Raw genomic sequence first — 15,727 nt, 5'->3', positions numbered from 1 at the left:
GGTGTTGCGTTTTTAATACTGTTACAGTAATAATACTTTTGCTCATACGAAGTTCCAATATGGTTTCTAGGTCTTATAAAGTCCCCCCCCCCGAACGGGCTGCCACCTTGTCGTGGTGGGGGGGCTTGAGTGTCCTAATGATCCCCGAGGCTATACGGCAGAGTTACTCATACCGGAAGGCGAAGGGTGAAGGATCAGACTAAGAGCGGCTCAGGGGAGCTCACCCCTTAAAAAAGATGCAAAAAAATGGAGAAGGCTAGTTGCAAAAGTAGTCCCCAGGTGGGTACCCGAAAGGGAGAATCCCACCCCTCTGCCACGGCGGAGGGCTGCCCCTCGTACTCTGGGGGGGGCAACAACTGCCTCGTAGGTCGGCAATCCGCCGACCTCCGTAAACACGATATTTGCTTACCCATACTGGACTCCGAATTGCTTAGCGAGAAGGAAAAAATCCCCGCTGTAGAAGCGACGAGAAGGAAGACACGGCAGAGCAGGGGTGGGGCAATAGCTCCCCCCACGCCAGCCGTCTCGTCTGATGCAGACGACCTGTCGGACTGTTCCCTGATGTCGGGTGTGTCAGTGCAGTCCACAGCTACGTCGGTCAGCGCCCGTAAAAGGGCTCTGCCGGCGTATAATAGTGAAGGCGAGAGGCCCAAGAAAAAGACCGTCAAGCCTCAAGTTAACAAGGATGACGGCTTCCTGGAACCCCTGACTCCAATAGCCAAGACCAGGGCAAAAGCTTCTCTCCCGAGTGCGGAAGAGCTGCGCCGGGAGATGAATGAGCAGCCCACTGATGACCTAGGTTCTCGCATAATCGAGAACCTAGAGATAATCGAGAAGGTCGCGGATAAATCCCGCAATATTAAGGGAGATATGGTGCAGGCCATTCGCCTTGCCGTGCGCCAGATTCAGGCGGCAGCGACCGAGGTAGTGCAGCGGGCGGCCACTGCACACCTAGAGAAGGAGAACGAGACATTGCGCTCTCAACTCACCAGCCTGAGCGACAAAGTCGAGACCCTTACGGCGGAACTTGAGGAGATGCGTCGAAGAAACGGACCTGGAGGACCACAGACCCGATCCCAGACAAATCGGGCAGGAAACGAGGAGGACGCTCTAATGCACAAAATCGGGTCTGTCATAGACAGAAAACTAGCGTCCTTCCGGGATGAGCTATTTCCGGGAAGAGCAGTCAGACCTCTCCTGGGGCAGAAGCCCTCGCGCGCTGCCCCTGTACCACAGCGCCTGGCCACAGCGCCGGTGGGACTCCCGGTCGCGTCGACCTCGCCCGAGCGGGTAGGTGACTCTGAGGCGACTTGGTCTAAGGTCGTAGGGCGTAAGGCCAGAGCGAAGATGCGCCGTCCCCCTCAAATGGAAGCAACTCGGAGGCAATCACCGAGCCGCGGGCGTGGAAAAAGTGCTCCCCAAAGGCGACCTGCAGCGTTGCCTACTAAAACGCCTGAACCAGCCCGATCTGGGAAAAAAAAGAAAGCCAAGAGGGAAAAACTTCCGAGGCTGCCAAAATCAGCAGCGGTGACGGTGACGGTCCCCGAAGGCTCAAACACCACCTATGCACAGGTGATGTCAACGGCAAAGAGCCAGATAAACCTGCCTGACTTGGGCATTGCCGGTGTCAGGCAGAAGAGGGCCTTAAACGGTGGCTTGTTGCTTGAAGTGGCTGGGGAGGGTTGTACAGAAAAAGCCGATGCCCTTGCGAGGAAGCTGCAGGAGGCAGTGGCTGAAATGGGCGCCAAAGTGGCAAGACCCAGCAAACTAGGGGAGGCCAGGGTGATGGATCTTGACGACTCTGTCACCCAACAAGATGTCGCTAGCGCCATCGCCGTAATGTGCGGTTGTGTCGCAAGCGACATTAAAGTCGGCGAAATTCGCAGGAGGGCTTCTGCGTTGGGGACAGCATGGGTGCGCTGTCCGCTCACGGCTGTCCGCAAGCTGGCTTCTGCGAAGCGGGTTCTCGTGGGCTGGGTCTCGGCCAGAGTGGAGGTGCTGCCTGCTAGGCAGCTGCAATGTTTCCGTTGCTTGGAGACAGGGCACGCCAGGCATCAATGCACCAGCGCAACAGACAGGAGCGCCCTGTGCTATGCATGTGGTGAGCCTAATCACAAGGCGAGCCAATGTGTGGCACCAGTGCCGAGGTGCGCTCTGTGTGCAGACCTGGGTCGTCCGGCTGACCATCGTCTCGGCAGCAGGAATTGTAAGCCTCCAAAAAGGAAAACACGAGGCAATGGTGGAATCGAACAGGCGGCCACGGTTGCCAGCTCGACACGGGTAAATGGGCCTGCGCATAACAGCGCTTCGTCCCATTGCCCGCCAGAGGAAGTGATGGACACATAATGTATAGGTCTCCGTCACTTAAAATACTGCAGGGGAACCTGAATCACTGCCGCGCGGCGCAGGACTTGTTCCAGCAATGCGTTGCAGAGTGTTCGGTTTCTTTGGCAGTGGTGGCGGAGCCCTATACAGTTCCTGATCATCCTCGGTGGTTCGGGGACGACTCGCGCTCTGTCGCGATATACTGGGCAGGCGGCGAAGGAGACCCTCCATGCTCTAAAGTCCACGCAGAGCGGGGCTTGGTCGCAGTGGAGTGGGGTCCCCTGTCCGTGTTGGGATGCTATATCTCTCCCAACTGTACCCTGGCAGAGTACGAGTCGTACCTGGGACGAGTGGCGAGCTGCGTCCGTGGTTGCCTTCCGCGACCCGTTTTCATCCTAGGTGATTTTAACGCCCACTCCAGGGCTTGGGGGAATGGCAGAGATAATGCTAGAGGTGAGGCTGTGCTCGAATGGGCGGCGGAACTAGACCTGCGCTTGTTGAACCGGGGCTCGGTCAGCACATGTGTGCGCTGGCAGGGGGAGTCGATCGTGGACCTTTCATGGGCGACTGCCTCTGCCGAGCGTTTGGCAAGTGGCTGGAGAGTGGCGGAGGACATGGTGACATTGTCCGACCACCGCTACATCCTGTTCGACGTGACGCTAAGGCTCCCGGTTCACACTGGCCGTCAGGGCGTAGGCTTTCCACGACGTTGGGCTCTGAAGCGGCTCGACAGAGACATGCTCGTCGCCGCTGCCCATGTCGTGGACTGGTCTGGAACCGCCGTCGAAGATGCAGACCTCGAGCGACAAGCTGCCCGACTCCAGGCTGACATGGCCTCGATTTGTGATGCTGCCATGCCAAGGGTTCGATCCGGCAAAAGGGTACCGGCATACTGGTGGTCCGAACATATTGCGCATTTGCGCACGATTTGCCTGCGAGCCAGACGCAGGTATACCCGCGCCCGCAGGCGTCGAACCACCAGTGCCGAAGAGAAGGAGGAAAGGTACAGGGAGTACCGTGAGTCGACTGTGGCACTTCAGACTGCTATCTTTGATAGCAAGTCTCGAAGTTGGTCGGGACTCTTGGATGGTCTGGACAGGGACCCATGGGGGCGCCCGTATAGAGTGGTGCTAGGAAAGCTACGCCCATGGGTTCCTCCGTTGACGGAGACCCTCGACCCCGACTTTGTCGCAGCAGTAATGGAAAACCTGTTTCCTTCTCCTTCGGATGGCCCTGATGCCGTGAACGGAGTGTCAATCCCGTCGGTGTGGTCTGAGGAGCACACCATTACTGAGGCTGAGCTGGAGTGGGCGGTAAAACGACTGGCCGTGAGAACCACTGCCGCAGGCCCCGACGGAATCCCGGGTCGGGCATGGGTGGTTGCATTACCCGTGTTGGGGGATAGATGGCGGCGCCTCTTTACTGACTGCCTCCGCTTCGGAAAGTTCCCCGCGCAGTGGAGACTAGCGAAGGTGGTGCTCCTGCAAAAGGCGGGTCGCCCCTTGGACTCACCAGCGTCTTACAGGCCGATATGTCTGCTGAACGAGGCAGGAAAAATCTTCGAGCGGATAATTGCCGTTCGCGTCAGCAGGCATCTATCGTGCATTGGCCCGGACCTGTCCGACAATCAATTCGGTTTTCGCGTTGGGCGCTCGACAATGGACGCTATTCTACGCGTCCGGGCACTCACGGAGCGGGCCTTTTCCAGAGGCAGAGTAGTCTTGGCAATAAGTTTGGATATAGTAAATGCCTTTAACTCTCTGCCCTGGAACGCGATAAGGGAGGCTCTCGTACATCATCGGGTGCCTCCTTATCTGCGGAATGTCTTGTCGGCCTATCTGTCGGACAGAAACATCATTTACCCGGGCCGATACGGGAGAGTCCATGAGAGGGGCGTCGTATGCGGGGTTCCACAGGGGTCAGTCTTAGGGCCATTCCTTTGGAACCTCGCATACGATAAAGTGCTGCGGACAGCGCTTCCTGCAGGGGTCACCATCGTTTGCTACGCAGACGACACCTTGGTCCTGGCGGAGGGAGGATCTTACGAAGGGACGGCGAGGTTAGCCGAACAGGGAGTGGCACGCGTTGTCGCTGAAATAAACGCCTTAGGTCTTCGCATAGCGTCGAACAAGACCGAGGCGCTATGGTTCCACGGCCGAAGGCCGAGCGTGAGACCACCCTGCATGTCAGTGCGGGTAGGTGACGCAGTCATTGAAGTGGGCAGATACTTGAAGTATCTCGGGCTGGTGTTGGACAGTCGTTGGAATTTCGACGAGCATTTTGGCCGTCTCGTTCCCCGGATTCATAAGGTAGCGGGTGCTTTGCACAGACTGCTGCCAAATCTCGGGGGACCGAAGGAGGAAGTCCGTCGCCTCTACGCAGGTGTCGTGCGCTCTGTCGCGCTCTACGGTGCGCCCGTATGGTCTGATAGACTGTCGGGCTGCCGGCGCCGCGCGGCCAAACTGAATGCCGCGCAGCGTTTGATCGCGATCAGAGTCGCGCGAGGGTACCGTACCATATCGTACGAGGCGGCTACAGTCCTGGGGCGGTTTCCACCCCTGGACATTCTGGCGGATATGACCGCAGAGATCTTCTTTAAGATCCGCGGTCTCCGCCAGAGGGCTGATCCTGAGACGGTCAAAATGCTTCGGACGAGAGCCAGCTGGCGCGCCCTAAGACGCTGGCGTGAACGGCTGCAGGAGCCACGGGGCGCACGCCAACGCGTAGTCTGTGCAGTACTGCCCAACTTCCGAGCATGGCTCAAAAGAAGGAAATGCGTCACCTACCGGCTGACACAGATACTCACCGGACATGGCTGCTTCGGTGAGTATCTGCATAGAATAGGCAGGGAAGCGACAGCGCAGTGTCACCACTGCGGGCATGACCAGGATTCCGCGCAGCACACGCTCGAATATTGTCCAGCGTGGCAGTCCGAGCGGCGGATCCTGGTGCAACGGATAGGACCAGATCTCTCCCCGGAGGCTGTCGTCGCGGCAATGGTCCGTTCTGGCGAGGCGTGGGATAGCGTGGTTGCATTCTGCGAGCGCGTTATGGTCGCCAAGGAGGACGCCGAACGGGCCAGGGAGCGCGCTGATCCCGCGCGGAGAAGGAGGCGCCGAAGGCGCAGATAGCGCCCCCCGGCGCGGTGTCCCTGTAGTCCCGGGACTAGAATAGGGCTACGGTATCCCCTGCCTGTCGTAAGAGGCGACTAAAAGGGGGCTTCCGGGGTTGCGGGCGGCAAGATTGGGAGGTCGAGCCGTCCAGCAAGCAACTCCGGGAAGGACGGCGGTATGTGTGGTCGCATACCGTCGTAAACACCAGACGGTGTGGTGAGTCCTGAAGCTCACCTAGGAGGAGCCCGAAGGGGCAACGCGTTCAGAGGACTCCGGTTGCGTTCCGTAGGAGATCCCGGAGTCCTCTTGGCAACGCTGAGGACGGCCACCGGGGGGGTTTTAGTGCGGTAAGAATCCCACATAACCCCGTGTCGCTCCTACGACACTGGGTACCTTTTGAAGGTTTCCCCCTCGTAAACAAAAAAAAAAAAAAAAAAAAAAAAAGGTCTTATAAAGTCCCATATGTTTTCCAGAAGCAGGGCCACTATTTGAGTCTCGCCGCAAAAGGAAAGAGCACGCGCCATTGCGTTTTGGCGCACATTCCGGATACGGACTACCGCCTGTCAGGTTTATGCCAAAAGTTTACACTTAAGTCGGAAAACCCCGGGAAGCTTCCAGCAAAATTACGTGATTGTTATCTCATAATACTTTCTTATAATATTGGAGTAGCAGACGAGTATACTGTCCACCTGGTGGTAAATCGCTACTGTCGCTCTTGGACATCTGTAATAAACCCCAGATAAGATTACATTTTTACTTGAGGTCGGCTACAGATGACAACAAAGCCGGAATGCCTAGGAAAAGTAAACCTTCTTTACTATACCTTCCTAACCAGAACACAGCAGCGCTTAACACTGCTGTTATTAGGCAGAAATATGTGTGCCATTGTTCCGCCGGAGGAGAGTGTGTATGCAATACATACGATCGAAAAACATTACCCTCCACAGTCGGGTAGGTACTTTCAAGTTTTTTTACCCACACATACAAAAAACAGTAATACAACTCTCATATTAAACTAAATACTTATGATATTTTCTTATTATTTGTCATATATCTTCTTCAAAACATTGGAAATAAAATACCAACGATCGTATGTGGTCATCTTGTATGTAGATTGTATGTACCTTTCGAAAATACATATCTTCTTCCGTCCTTTCATATTTATAAGTTCCACGTACCAATGCATATCAATGAGCATTCAGAATTGTTTGCAGTTGACTTTTATTTACGGATGCTATGACTATTTCTGGTCTAGATATTTCTGTCAGTTTCTTACGGTTTTAACGATAAACTATTCAACATTTTTAAAGAAGACAACGAAAAACAATTTCACAGGATGGAGGATTAATTCTAATAAAGAGAGGATTACTTAATAGTAGAACACCTAACATTGTTGGATGATAATATATTTACAAGACCTGTTCTATTCAGAGGCGGATTCAGGGCTTGTGACGTAGTGTGGTTTAGGGTCGGACTTTCGGTATGGGTGAGGGAGACATTCTTATCGGAGGCGTTCCAACTTAGATCTGAGTGGTGACGGAACATCTGTGGCCAATCTCAGGAAGGACAATCTATTATGACTTCGTTAGAGATGTCTATGGACGGCAGCTGGCGCTAAGTATGAAAATTATAAAAAAAAAAAACACGTAGCGTAGGTTAGCCAATTTTTGAATACGTTGGCGAAAAGAATGTTTTTTTTTTACATAAAGTCTAACGTCGGTAAAAAAGAACAGTCCTGCTATTTCTAAATAATTGGTTCTTGATTCTATCAGCAATGGGTCCGCCAGTAATTTTATTTAATGCAACCTTAATTTGTCGTAATATGCATGCCAGCCTGCTCTACCTACTACTCTACGTCTACGTGCTAAGTTCCGTTGAGTTAGTGAAGTTCTGCCTTCCACCGGAAGCGCAGCGTGTTTGTTAGCACCTCAGCGTACGTTTACTGACACATTATTAATGGTGACGATACTTTAAACCAAAGTTAAATTGAGTTTGTCTAGCAGACGAGGTCTCTAAGCTACGCTAGCTTAAGATTTTGTTATTTATCGATATATTGTGTGTGTTAGTCTTGAACGTATGTATTAGGTCAGGAAGAAAGGGACGTTATTTTTCTTAGGAAATGTTTAAAATCATATTTATTTATTTACATTATAAAAAGATTTACTTAAATTATAAAAACACGTGTTTTGGAATAACACGAGTTTCAATTGGTCCATTCTTTTAAAGATGGTTTTCAATGGAAAAAGTACCTATGTTATGTGTTATTTCTTTCTTCATAAACGAAGTAACTTGAGAAACGGCAAATTGAAAAAGGCTTCTATAAAGAAGCCACTTTGAATAAACGTATTTAGATATGGTTGTTTGTTCTTTCCCATTTTAAAATGTTTAATGTGTCAACAAACAATGGCAATAAAAAGGGAAGGTTTACATTGGACTACACATTCTGATTAATCCTATGCTTTAACTCTTTTGTTTATATCGAGGAGTCCATTAAGCACTCAATATAAGCTGCCCAACAAGTAAATAAACAAAAATAAAACATTAAACTCTGTAAACATTGCAATCTGCTCGTAATGCTAATTGTGAACGTTGTCACTGGTAGATTTAAAATCTTTACCCGCACTCAGAATTTAGGTAGAATTCTTCCTAGTTCAACTCGGGGATAAGGGTGCTTTTCTACCAGAAATGTGCGAGCTATCTGGTGAGCAAGATGGATGCTAAGCTTTGAAACTATACACGACAAACATACGTCATCTTTTCTACTCTTCCCATACTTAGGTACATCATATAAAAAATCAAAAAATAAATCGATCGCAGATCCAACTTAGAGCGCACTACAGAAAACCTCTTCCATTATTCAGCTTCACTTAGTTTCAAAATTCACTAATTTTGAATATTCTTTGTTATAAGCCATTTATCCATATTACTTGATCTTACTTTTACTTTACTTCGAACTTTTACATTAGCAACAGCATTGACCTGAAAACATCTGCGAGAGTTCTGAACAAGTTGGAACATACAGACAACATTCGGAATTTCTAATTACAAGTATTTCGTTGTACAGCTATTCACAGCCGCTCAAAGTCGTCAACGGAATCCATAATGAAATGAAAGATAGGAAGCTTTGAGAGCGTATTTTGCACAGGGTAAAGTATTTAAATGTGCGAGCGCTATTTCAGAAATGATGTACGAGTAAGTAATATGCAAAAACGCTGATATTGGACACGCTGTTTACGACATTATCCAACGAAGCATATTGGGCGCCGACTTCAGAACTATGTATTATGCTAAACCAACATTCATTTGAATTATTTTTTACTTTGTAATGACATAAAAACGGTTGTATATTTTTGTTTTTTTTTTACTAAACAAAGTTTATAGTATCTACATTCTTGTGCAAGTCCTAACACATTATAATTTATCGATATTATGTTGAATTGTTTCAGTAAGTAGCAGTAATCTACATCTAAAAATCGTATTATCGACCTTGTATACTGAGCATAGCAAGGTTATCAATCCACGTGAACACGTTAATACACTGTATAATATACACTTTTAAATCATACCCAAGTGTTGTCCTAGATGCTATGGATTCCATCCCTGTATTTCCGGGAGTAAAATAGGACTACGGTATCTCCTACCTGTCGTAAGAGGCGACAAAAAGGGAGCTTCCGGGGTTGCGGGTGGCAAAAATGGAAGTTCGATCCGCCCGGTCAGCGACCCCGGGAAGGACGGCGGTATGTGTGGTTGCATACCGTCATACACACCAGACGGTGTGGCGAGCGACAAGCTAACCTGGGCGGAGCCCGACGAGGCAATGCGCTAAGAGGACTCCGGTTGAGTTCCTTTGGAGATCCCGGAGTCCTCTAGGCAGAGCCGAGGACGGCCACCGAGGGAGTTTTAGTGCGGTAAGAATCCCACATAACCTCGTGTCGCTCCCACGGCATGGGGTACCTTTTGAAGGTTTCCCCTTCGTAAAAAAAAGATGGATTTACATGAATATAAGAGATGAAATGCAGAAATAATATAGACACCGAAATCCATTATTTAAATGTGCCTAGCCGAAAATGGTCTGAAAATCGAACCTTGTGAGACATTAGACGGATATGACCATTGCGCGGCACAATAGCCAATTTACGGCGCAATTTGCGCCATGTGGGTCGTATATGAAATTAGGTGTTATACATATACGTATATTTACGTAGGTACATAACCTTTACTTATATACCTTCATTTTATAGACGTGGGTCGTGAATAAAATAAAGTATACCTACATAACCGGATACCTAAATTGCATGAATTGCTGATGGGATCTTTTGTGGTTCGACGCCGGAGGCACACCACCAGACCTATTTTTGTCTAATAATAGCAGCGTTAAGCGCTGCTGTATTCTTCTTTCAAGGGTGTAGCAAGGAAGATATACTTATTCCAGGCGTTTAACACAGTCGTAGGGGTAGCGGCGCATCTAATGCCGACCTCAGGGAGGAATATCGAATCCTATCTGAGGTTGATTACAGATGTCCAAGGGCGGTAGTTGCCCCTTATTCCCAGGTTGATTATACGTCCATTTGATAAAAAGTAGTTCACTGATAAAAGAAACAAGAATACATTTCTTTGCCTACTAATATTCGTTTTCATTTAAAATGAAAATGCCTTGGTCTCTCCCATTAATAAAGCCTCGCCCCCGCCTTCTAGCGCTAATCAGAGCTAAGTAGATTTGCAAATAAAATAAACATAGCTGATTCTCTCATCACAGTCTAATTACGAGAATATTATTTTAATAAATCAAGCCCTGGAGGTATTGTTTCGATGTTAAATTTAATAAATGATAGTGCTAATAACCCGAGTAGACCCTATATCAGACTGAAATGCTGGGCTTGAAACTTGGCCAGGCAGACATGAGGCTTTCTACACTTATCGCTATACTGTTTTTTTGTGTGTGCCATATTCGAATATACAAAAAAAACATAATCTCAGAGACACAGGGGACTGAGTCCGGAATCTTGGGCGCATCGTACTGGAATGGTAACCACTGCACTATCCGCTGAAAATAGTTAAATAATATCAAGTTTTCTATATGCCTATTTTCATTTGTATACTTAATTTTGTGCATATTAACACACTTCGTTTTGTCATATAAATATATATCTCTTCATAAGGTTATATACTCGTAGCAAGGGCTATAATTCCGGTCTGCTCAGATAAAGATTTAAGTCCATCTCCGGACTTGATCTGAATGCTTTTGTATTTCTTGTATGTCGACGCTACTCACTGGAATTAGTTCAGAATATCAGGTCTAGGCCATAGTCCACGTTTTTAGTTAAGGGTAGTCAAGATAGTATTAGGAAAACATTACGCTCTTATTGACTAAAGCTATATATTATATAACATACATAAATACAGGAATAAATAATATTTTTGAGTGCACGATGTTTTCGTAAACCAACAGACAAGGCGAGGAATATCAAAGAAGTATAATGTAAATAAGCAAACGATAATATTGACGATCCTATAGCGAATATTTAGAGATAAGGGGCTGCCCATAATTATTTGCATTTGATCGGTTTACACCTTAAGATACTTTAAAAGCTCCTGGTCTAAAATATTATTTTCATTCACCACAAAATGTTTAGAATGGATTTTTAAATAAACTTCAGGAATGTAGGTTTTTTGTAATGTTTTCCTTCAATGTAAGGCAAGAGCTTCAAATTCAATTCTACGCATATTATTTTGATTACTTCTATAAATAATTTCTAATACGAGCTAATCGTATTGTTTGACAACAATAGAAAAAGATTATATTTTCAAGAATTGCTATCGATATAGAAATTTTTAAAATATATTCAAAATATTATTTTAAAATAAATAATCAGCTAGAAATTTACTTATAAAATTATAATTACGATTGCGGTGATTTATCAGCCTAGATTTATGACGTAGTCTGAGTCTAACCAACTTTATTTTATATATTTCCAAACAAAATGGGTTCATATTCAAACTGTTTAGGTTTAGGTAAAAGCCTCCGCGCAGTTTTCCAACGTACAAATGTCAGTACTCCCAGACACATCCTAAAGAGACATCACAAACATTCATATTCTTTCGCAAATAGACTTTCGATATTTGGCTGTTATTTGATGGATAGGAATTACGGATGGTTGTCCCTGTAGTTCCGGGACCAGAATAGGGCTACGGTATCCCCTGCCTGTCGTAAGAGGCGACTAAAAGGGGGCTTCCGGGGTTGCGGACGGCAAGAGTGGGAGCTCGAACCGCCTGCCCAGCAACCCCGGGATGGACGGCGGTATGTGTGGTCGCATACCGTCGTGAACACCAGATGGTGTGGTGAGTTTCTAGCTCACCTGGGCGGAGCCCGACGGGGCAACGCGCCAAGTGGACTCCGGTTGCGTTCCGTTGGAGATCCCGGAGTCCTCTACGCAGCGCCGAGGACGGCCACCGGGGGGGTTTTAGTGCGGTAAGAATCCCACATAACCCCGTGCCGCTCCCACGGCATAGGGTACCTTTTGAAGGTTTCCCCCTCGTCAACAAAAAAAAAAAAAAAAAGGAATTACGGATGGTTGTCCCTGTAGTTTCGGGGCCAAAATAGGGCTACGGTATCCCCTGCCTTTCGTAAGAGGCGACTTAAAGGGGGCTTCCATGGTTGCTGTAGGCAAAAGTGGGAGCTCGCATCGCCCAGCCGACGACCCCGGGAAAGAGGGACCGTCGGACTTACCGTCGTACGCACCAGACGGTGTGGGTGCTAAAACACATTTATACTTTTAATGTACTTAAGCTAAATGAAGCAAACATTTATTTTATTCTCAAAAAAAAAAATGGAGCATAAGACTTATGCGTTCACAGAATACAAAGAATTTAGAATACCCTTCTTACGAATAGCGTCAGCATTTTTGGATGCATTACAGCATCGTTTTCGATATATACAAATCACAAAAACACACACACACATAACATGATTTATGAAATATGTACTTACCTTTCATGCAAATTCTTTGTCATAGCCATCTGTTTTTTTTATGTTCTCAGTTATTATTTTAGGCGTAATTAAAACAAAGTGCCTAAAACGTGGGTACATTTTTAAGTCCATATTTTTTACTTAACGACGGACTAATGGAATTATGCTAAATAGTTTGAAAACTGTAATTTGATTTTAATGTTCAACTTTTATTATATTTTAATAAAGGCTTTATAGGCTTTATCATTCTAAAATATTGTTACTTTTCTACTTACAACAAACTAAGTAGTAACGCCCCGACTGCCTTAAAATATCGCCTATATCATTCCCACATTCACTGTATATCTTACAATCCGGCAACCGGCAAGCGGTTTGATCTGCAGACGCTCCAAAGGACCTACAGACATACTTGACATATGAAAATATTATGTCGCTCTATTTAATTTTGTTTCTGATGGATTTAATTCTAGCATTTCTCTGAATTTGCGGAATCATGAAAAACATGAAACTAATTATCCTAATCTCCAGAAAATCCGGATAACTTTGCATTCGACAGAGAAGCAATTAAGATTAGTGCTCGGATTATCCTTATATTGCTCGGTAGATAGATGTCCGAGCGGATATAAGAGGATATATTTTTTTTTATGTTAATGAAGTATTTATTAAGAATCATGACAACCTTTTAATTCCTATGATTGAAGTGTATATTGGAAAAGTGTGTAAATATTGCAAGCGATGATGCTTAAAGATGGCAAATCCTTGCGTAGTTCCTTGTAGAATAGTACTAGATAGTTTAGAGACAATACCTATGAAGGTGGTAGAACCCTTTGTGGTTCGACTCCGGCGGCATCACCACTACACCTATTTCTGCCTTATAACAGCAGAGTTAAGCGCTGATGTGTTCTGGTTTGAAGGGTGTGGTAAGGGAGGGAGCATAATTTTTCGAGGCGTTCCAGCTTAGTCCTCTGCAGTAGCGGCGTATCTGTGGCCGACCTCACAACAATAATAATAACTTGCGCCCCTAAAAGTTGTAACGGTGATAATAATGACTAGGAAATAGTTTACTTAAAAGTAATTAAACTTGATAATTTTCCCTTTCCACAAGAAAAAGATATTGCGTTAGCTGATATAACCTGAATCCATTCAATCGGCGGACATTACCATATTGATGAACTTATCTACAAGTCAATTCAAGTATGGAAAATCCAATTCTAAAGTATACATTTTGAGGAAAACGAATTTAAATTACTATAATATTAATAAAAGCGGGATTTATTCGCCATTGTTATAAGTACTCATCATTCGTTCATCAATTACTCATTTGACCCACGTTATGGAGCGCTCGTACTGGCCCGACACATTTAAATAATTAATTTACATCTCTGCTCACGAGTTTTGGTGGTTATATACTTATCCTTGTGTTCATATCGCTAGTGGGGACTTTTCACAACTTGTCAAGAGATGGAGCTACTTGTGTTTCTGAAACACGTTATCGATGTTTTAAAAAAGTTTTTATTGATATAAGCGCTCTAAATTGAAACTATGAATGTACGGCAGCTTCTGCGACGGATTTCCATCCAGGTAAGATTGTGACTGACATATGAGAATAGTTTAGAATTTTGAGAGTAGAAAGAGAGTCAATGCGTAAGCGTAAAAGAGAAACGAGATGTTTCAATGAGACCTTTAGGCCATAGTTGCGGGACGACCGCAAGTGGATCTTTAATCACATTTGAGGTAAATTACATACGTGTTTGGGTGGCAGCGAACTCTTACCATGCAGAGTGCATGCTCACTTATTTCTTGGTTTCAGAAAAAAAATACTAGAGATTCCCTACGTTACTACTCGTCAGAACAAATTTTATAATTGTATTTCTAACTATGTATTTCTTCAAAACATACCACACCAGCTTTAGGCAGAAGGCAGAAGTTAGTGACAAGCTTGATTCACGAAAAACTCTATTATCTTCCAACATGTTCGTAGAATTCTCTAACCGGATGACATAACTTACACTGAAATATCCCTTAAGATTTCCAGTACATTCGTGAAACTATCAACATCAAAATATCCCTGGGGATATAGGATCGGTGTCGTGTTGAGTGACACAGCTTTGCGCTACAGACTGTTACACTCCATTTAGTAAATCTTGCAAACAGAGATTAATACGCGTGACATGTGTTATGCAACACAAGTAGCTATTGAGTTCATTCGGTACTGAATTGTACATACAGTTGAATATGGTACGATTGACACAGGCTTTTGACGTTCTATTAACCTTTTCCACGTTTCAGCTACATTTTAAAATAAACTGCATCTTTCATATTCTTTCACTTTACCTCTATTTACTCTAACTCAAACCAATCTCTTTCTCATCGTAAAAAATACTAGAAACTATGTTTCTTGAGCTCTCGCGTGTTTGTCGGCATGTACTACAGAGAGGTTAGGTTAGATCACCGATTTCAAATTAAGTGTAGATTTTAATCAACAAGAGCACGATACCATCGCCAGGTAATATCCAATCCAATTCAAAAATATCAATTACAATAACCGCTATCTTAATTAACTAACAAATTCTTCAAGATTTTATAATATTGGTAGGCGTCTGGTATATATTTACATATAAGAGACTTTACTAGACAACCAAACATATAAATATCCCTGGGGATATTGAATCGGTGTCGTGTTGAGTGACGCAGCTTTGCGCAACAGACTATTACACTCCGTTTAGTAAATCTTGTGCTATGATTGATACTCCTAACATGTGTTATGCAACACATGTAGTAATGGAGTACATTCAGTACTGAATTCTACATTCAACTTAATATGACTGACAAATGCTTTTGACGATCTATCAACGTGATGTATGTTAAACAATGTTGCGAGATTTTATCCGCTTTTAAAAATAAATCTAATATAACACTTTATTATTATCACACTATTTTACTATCCCTACTTCCATTCGTACAATTCACCGTTTCTCACGATAAAAAATCTGGTAACCATTTTCATTGATTCCTCACGAATACGTCAGCGTATACTACGGAGGGTTCAAGTTAGTATTTCCGATTTTAGGTTATCGATTTTTATAAGTGATAGCCTAAAACCTTTCCAACTAAATGGCCAATCGAATCCAAAAATATATTTTGCCAACAAACAAACTCTTAAGATTTTTGTAATATAAGAGTTATACGATAAATTACAAGACAACCAATTATCAAAACATACCCAGGGATAATAAAGCGGTGTTGTGTTGAGTGACGCAGCTTTGCGCAACAGACAGTTACATACATTTCACTCCATTTAGAGATTCTTGCAATCATAGAT

At 45.2% G+C, this 15,727-nt stretch overlaps 2 protein-coding genes across 3 annotated transcripts in view; one reads left to right on the top strand and one right to left on the bottom strand.

The window, feature by feature from the left end:
• The window catches only part of LOC140757230 (metabotropic glutamate receptor 2-like), a 233,859-nt gene that overhangs the window by 176,942 nt on the left and 41,190 nt on the right, over positions 1 to 15,727 (bottom strand). The gene's annotated exons all lie outside the window — the stretch shown is intronic.
• On the top strand, positions 247 to 2,346 carry LOC140757110 (uncharacterized). The gene has a single exon (XM_073092648.1). It carries the CDS (start codon positions 247 to 249, stop codon positions 2,344 to 2,346), a length of 2,100 nt encoding a protein of 699 aa, XP_072948749.1.

Source organism: Epargyreus clarus, unplaced genomic scaffold (genome assembly GCF_041222505.1).
Source record: "Epargyreus clarus isolate Ecla_fem2 unplaced genomic scaffold, WU_Ecla_fem_2.2 ptg000004l, whole genome shotgun sequence".
In the NCBI taxonomy this organism is placed as follows: domain Eukaryota; kingdom Metazoa; phylum Arthropoda; class Insecta; order Lepidoptera; family Hesperiidae; genus Epargyreus; species Epargyreus clarus.
The sequence above is the reverse complement of the archived record's forward strand: the minus strand, read 5'-3'. Positions and strand labels throughout refer to the sequence as shown.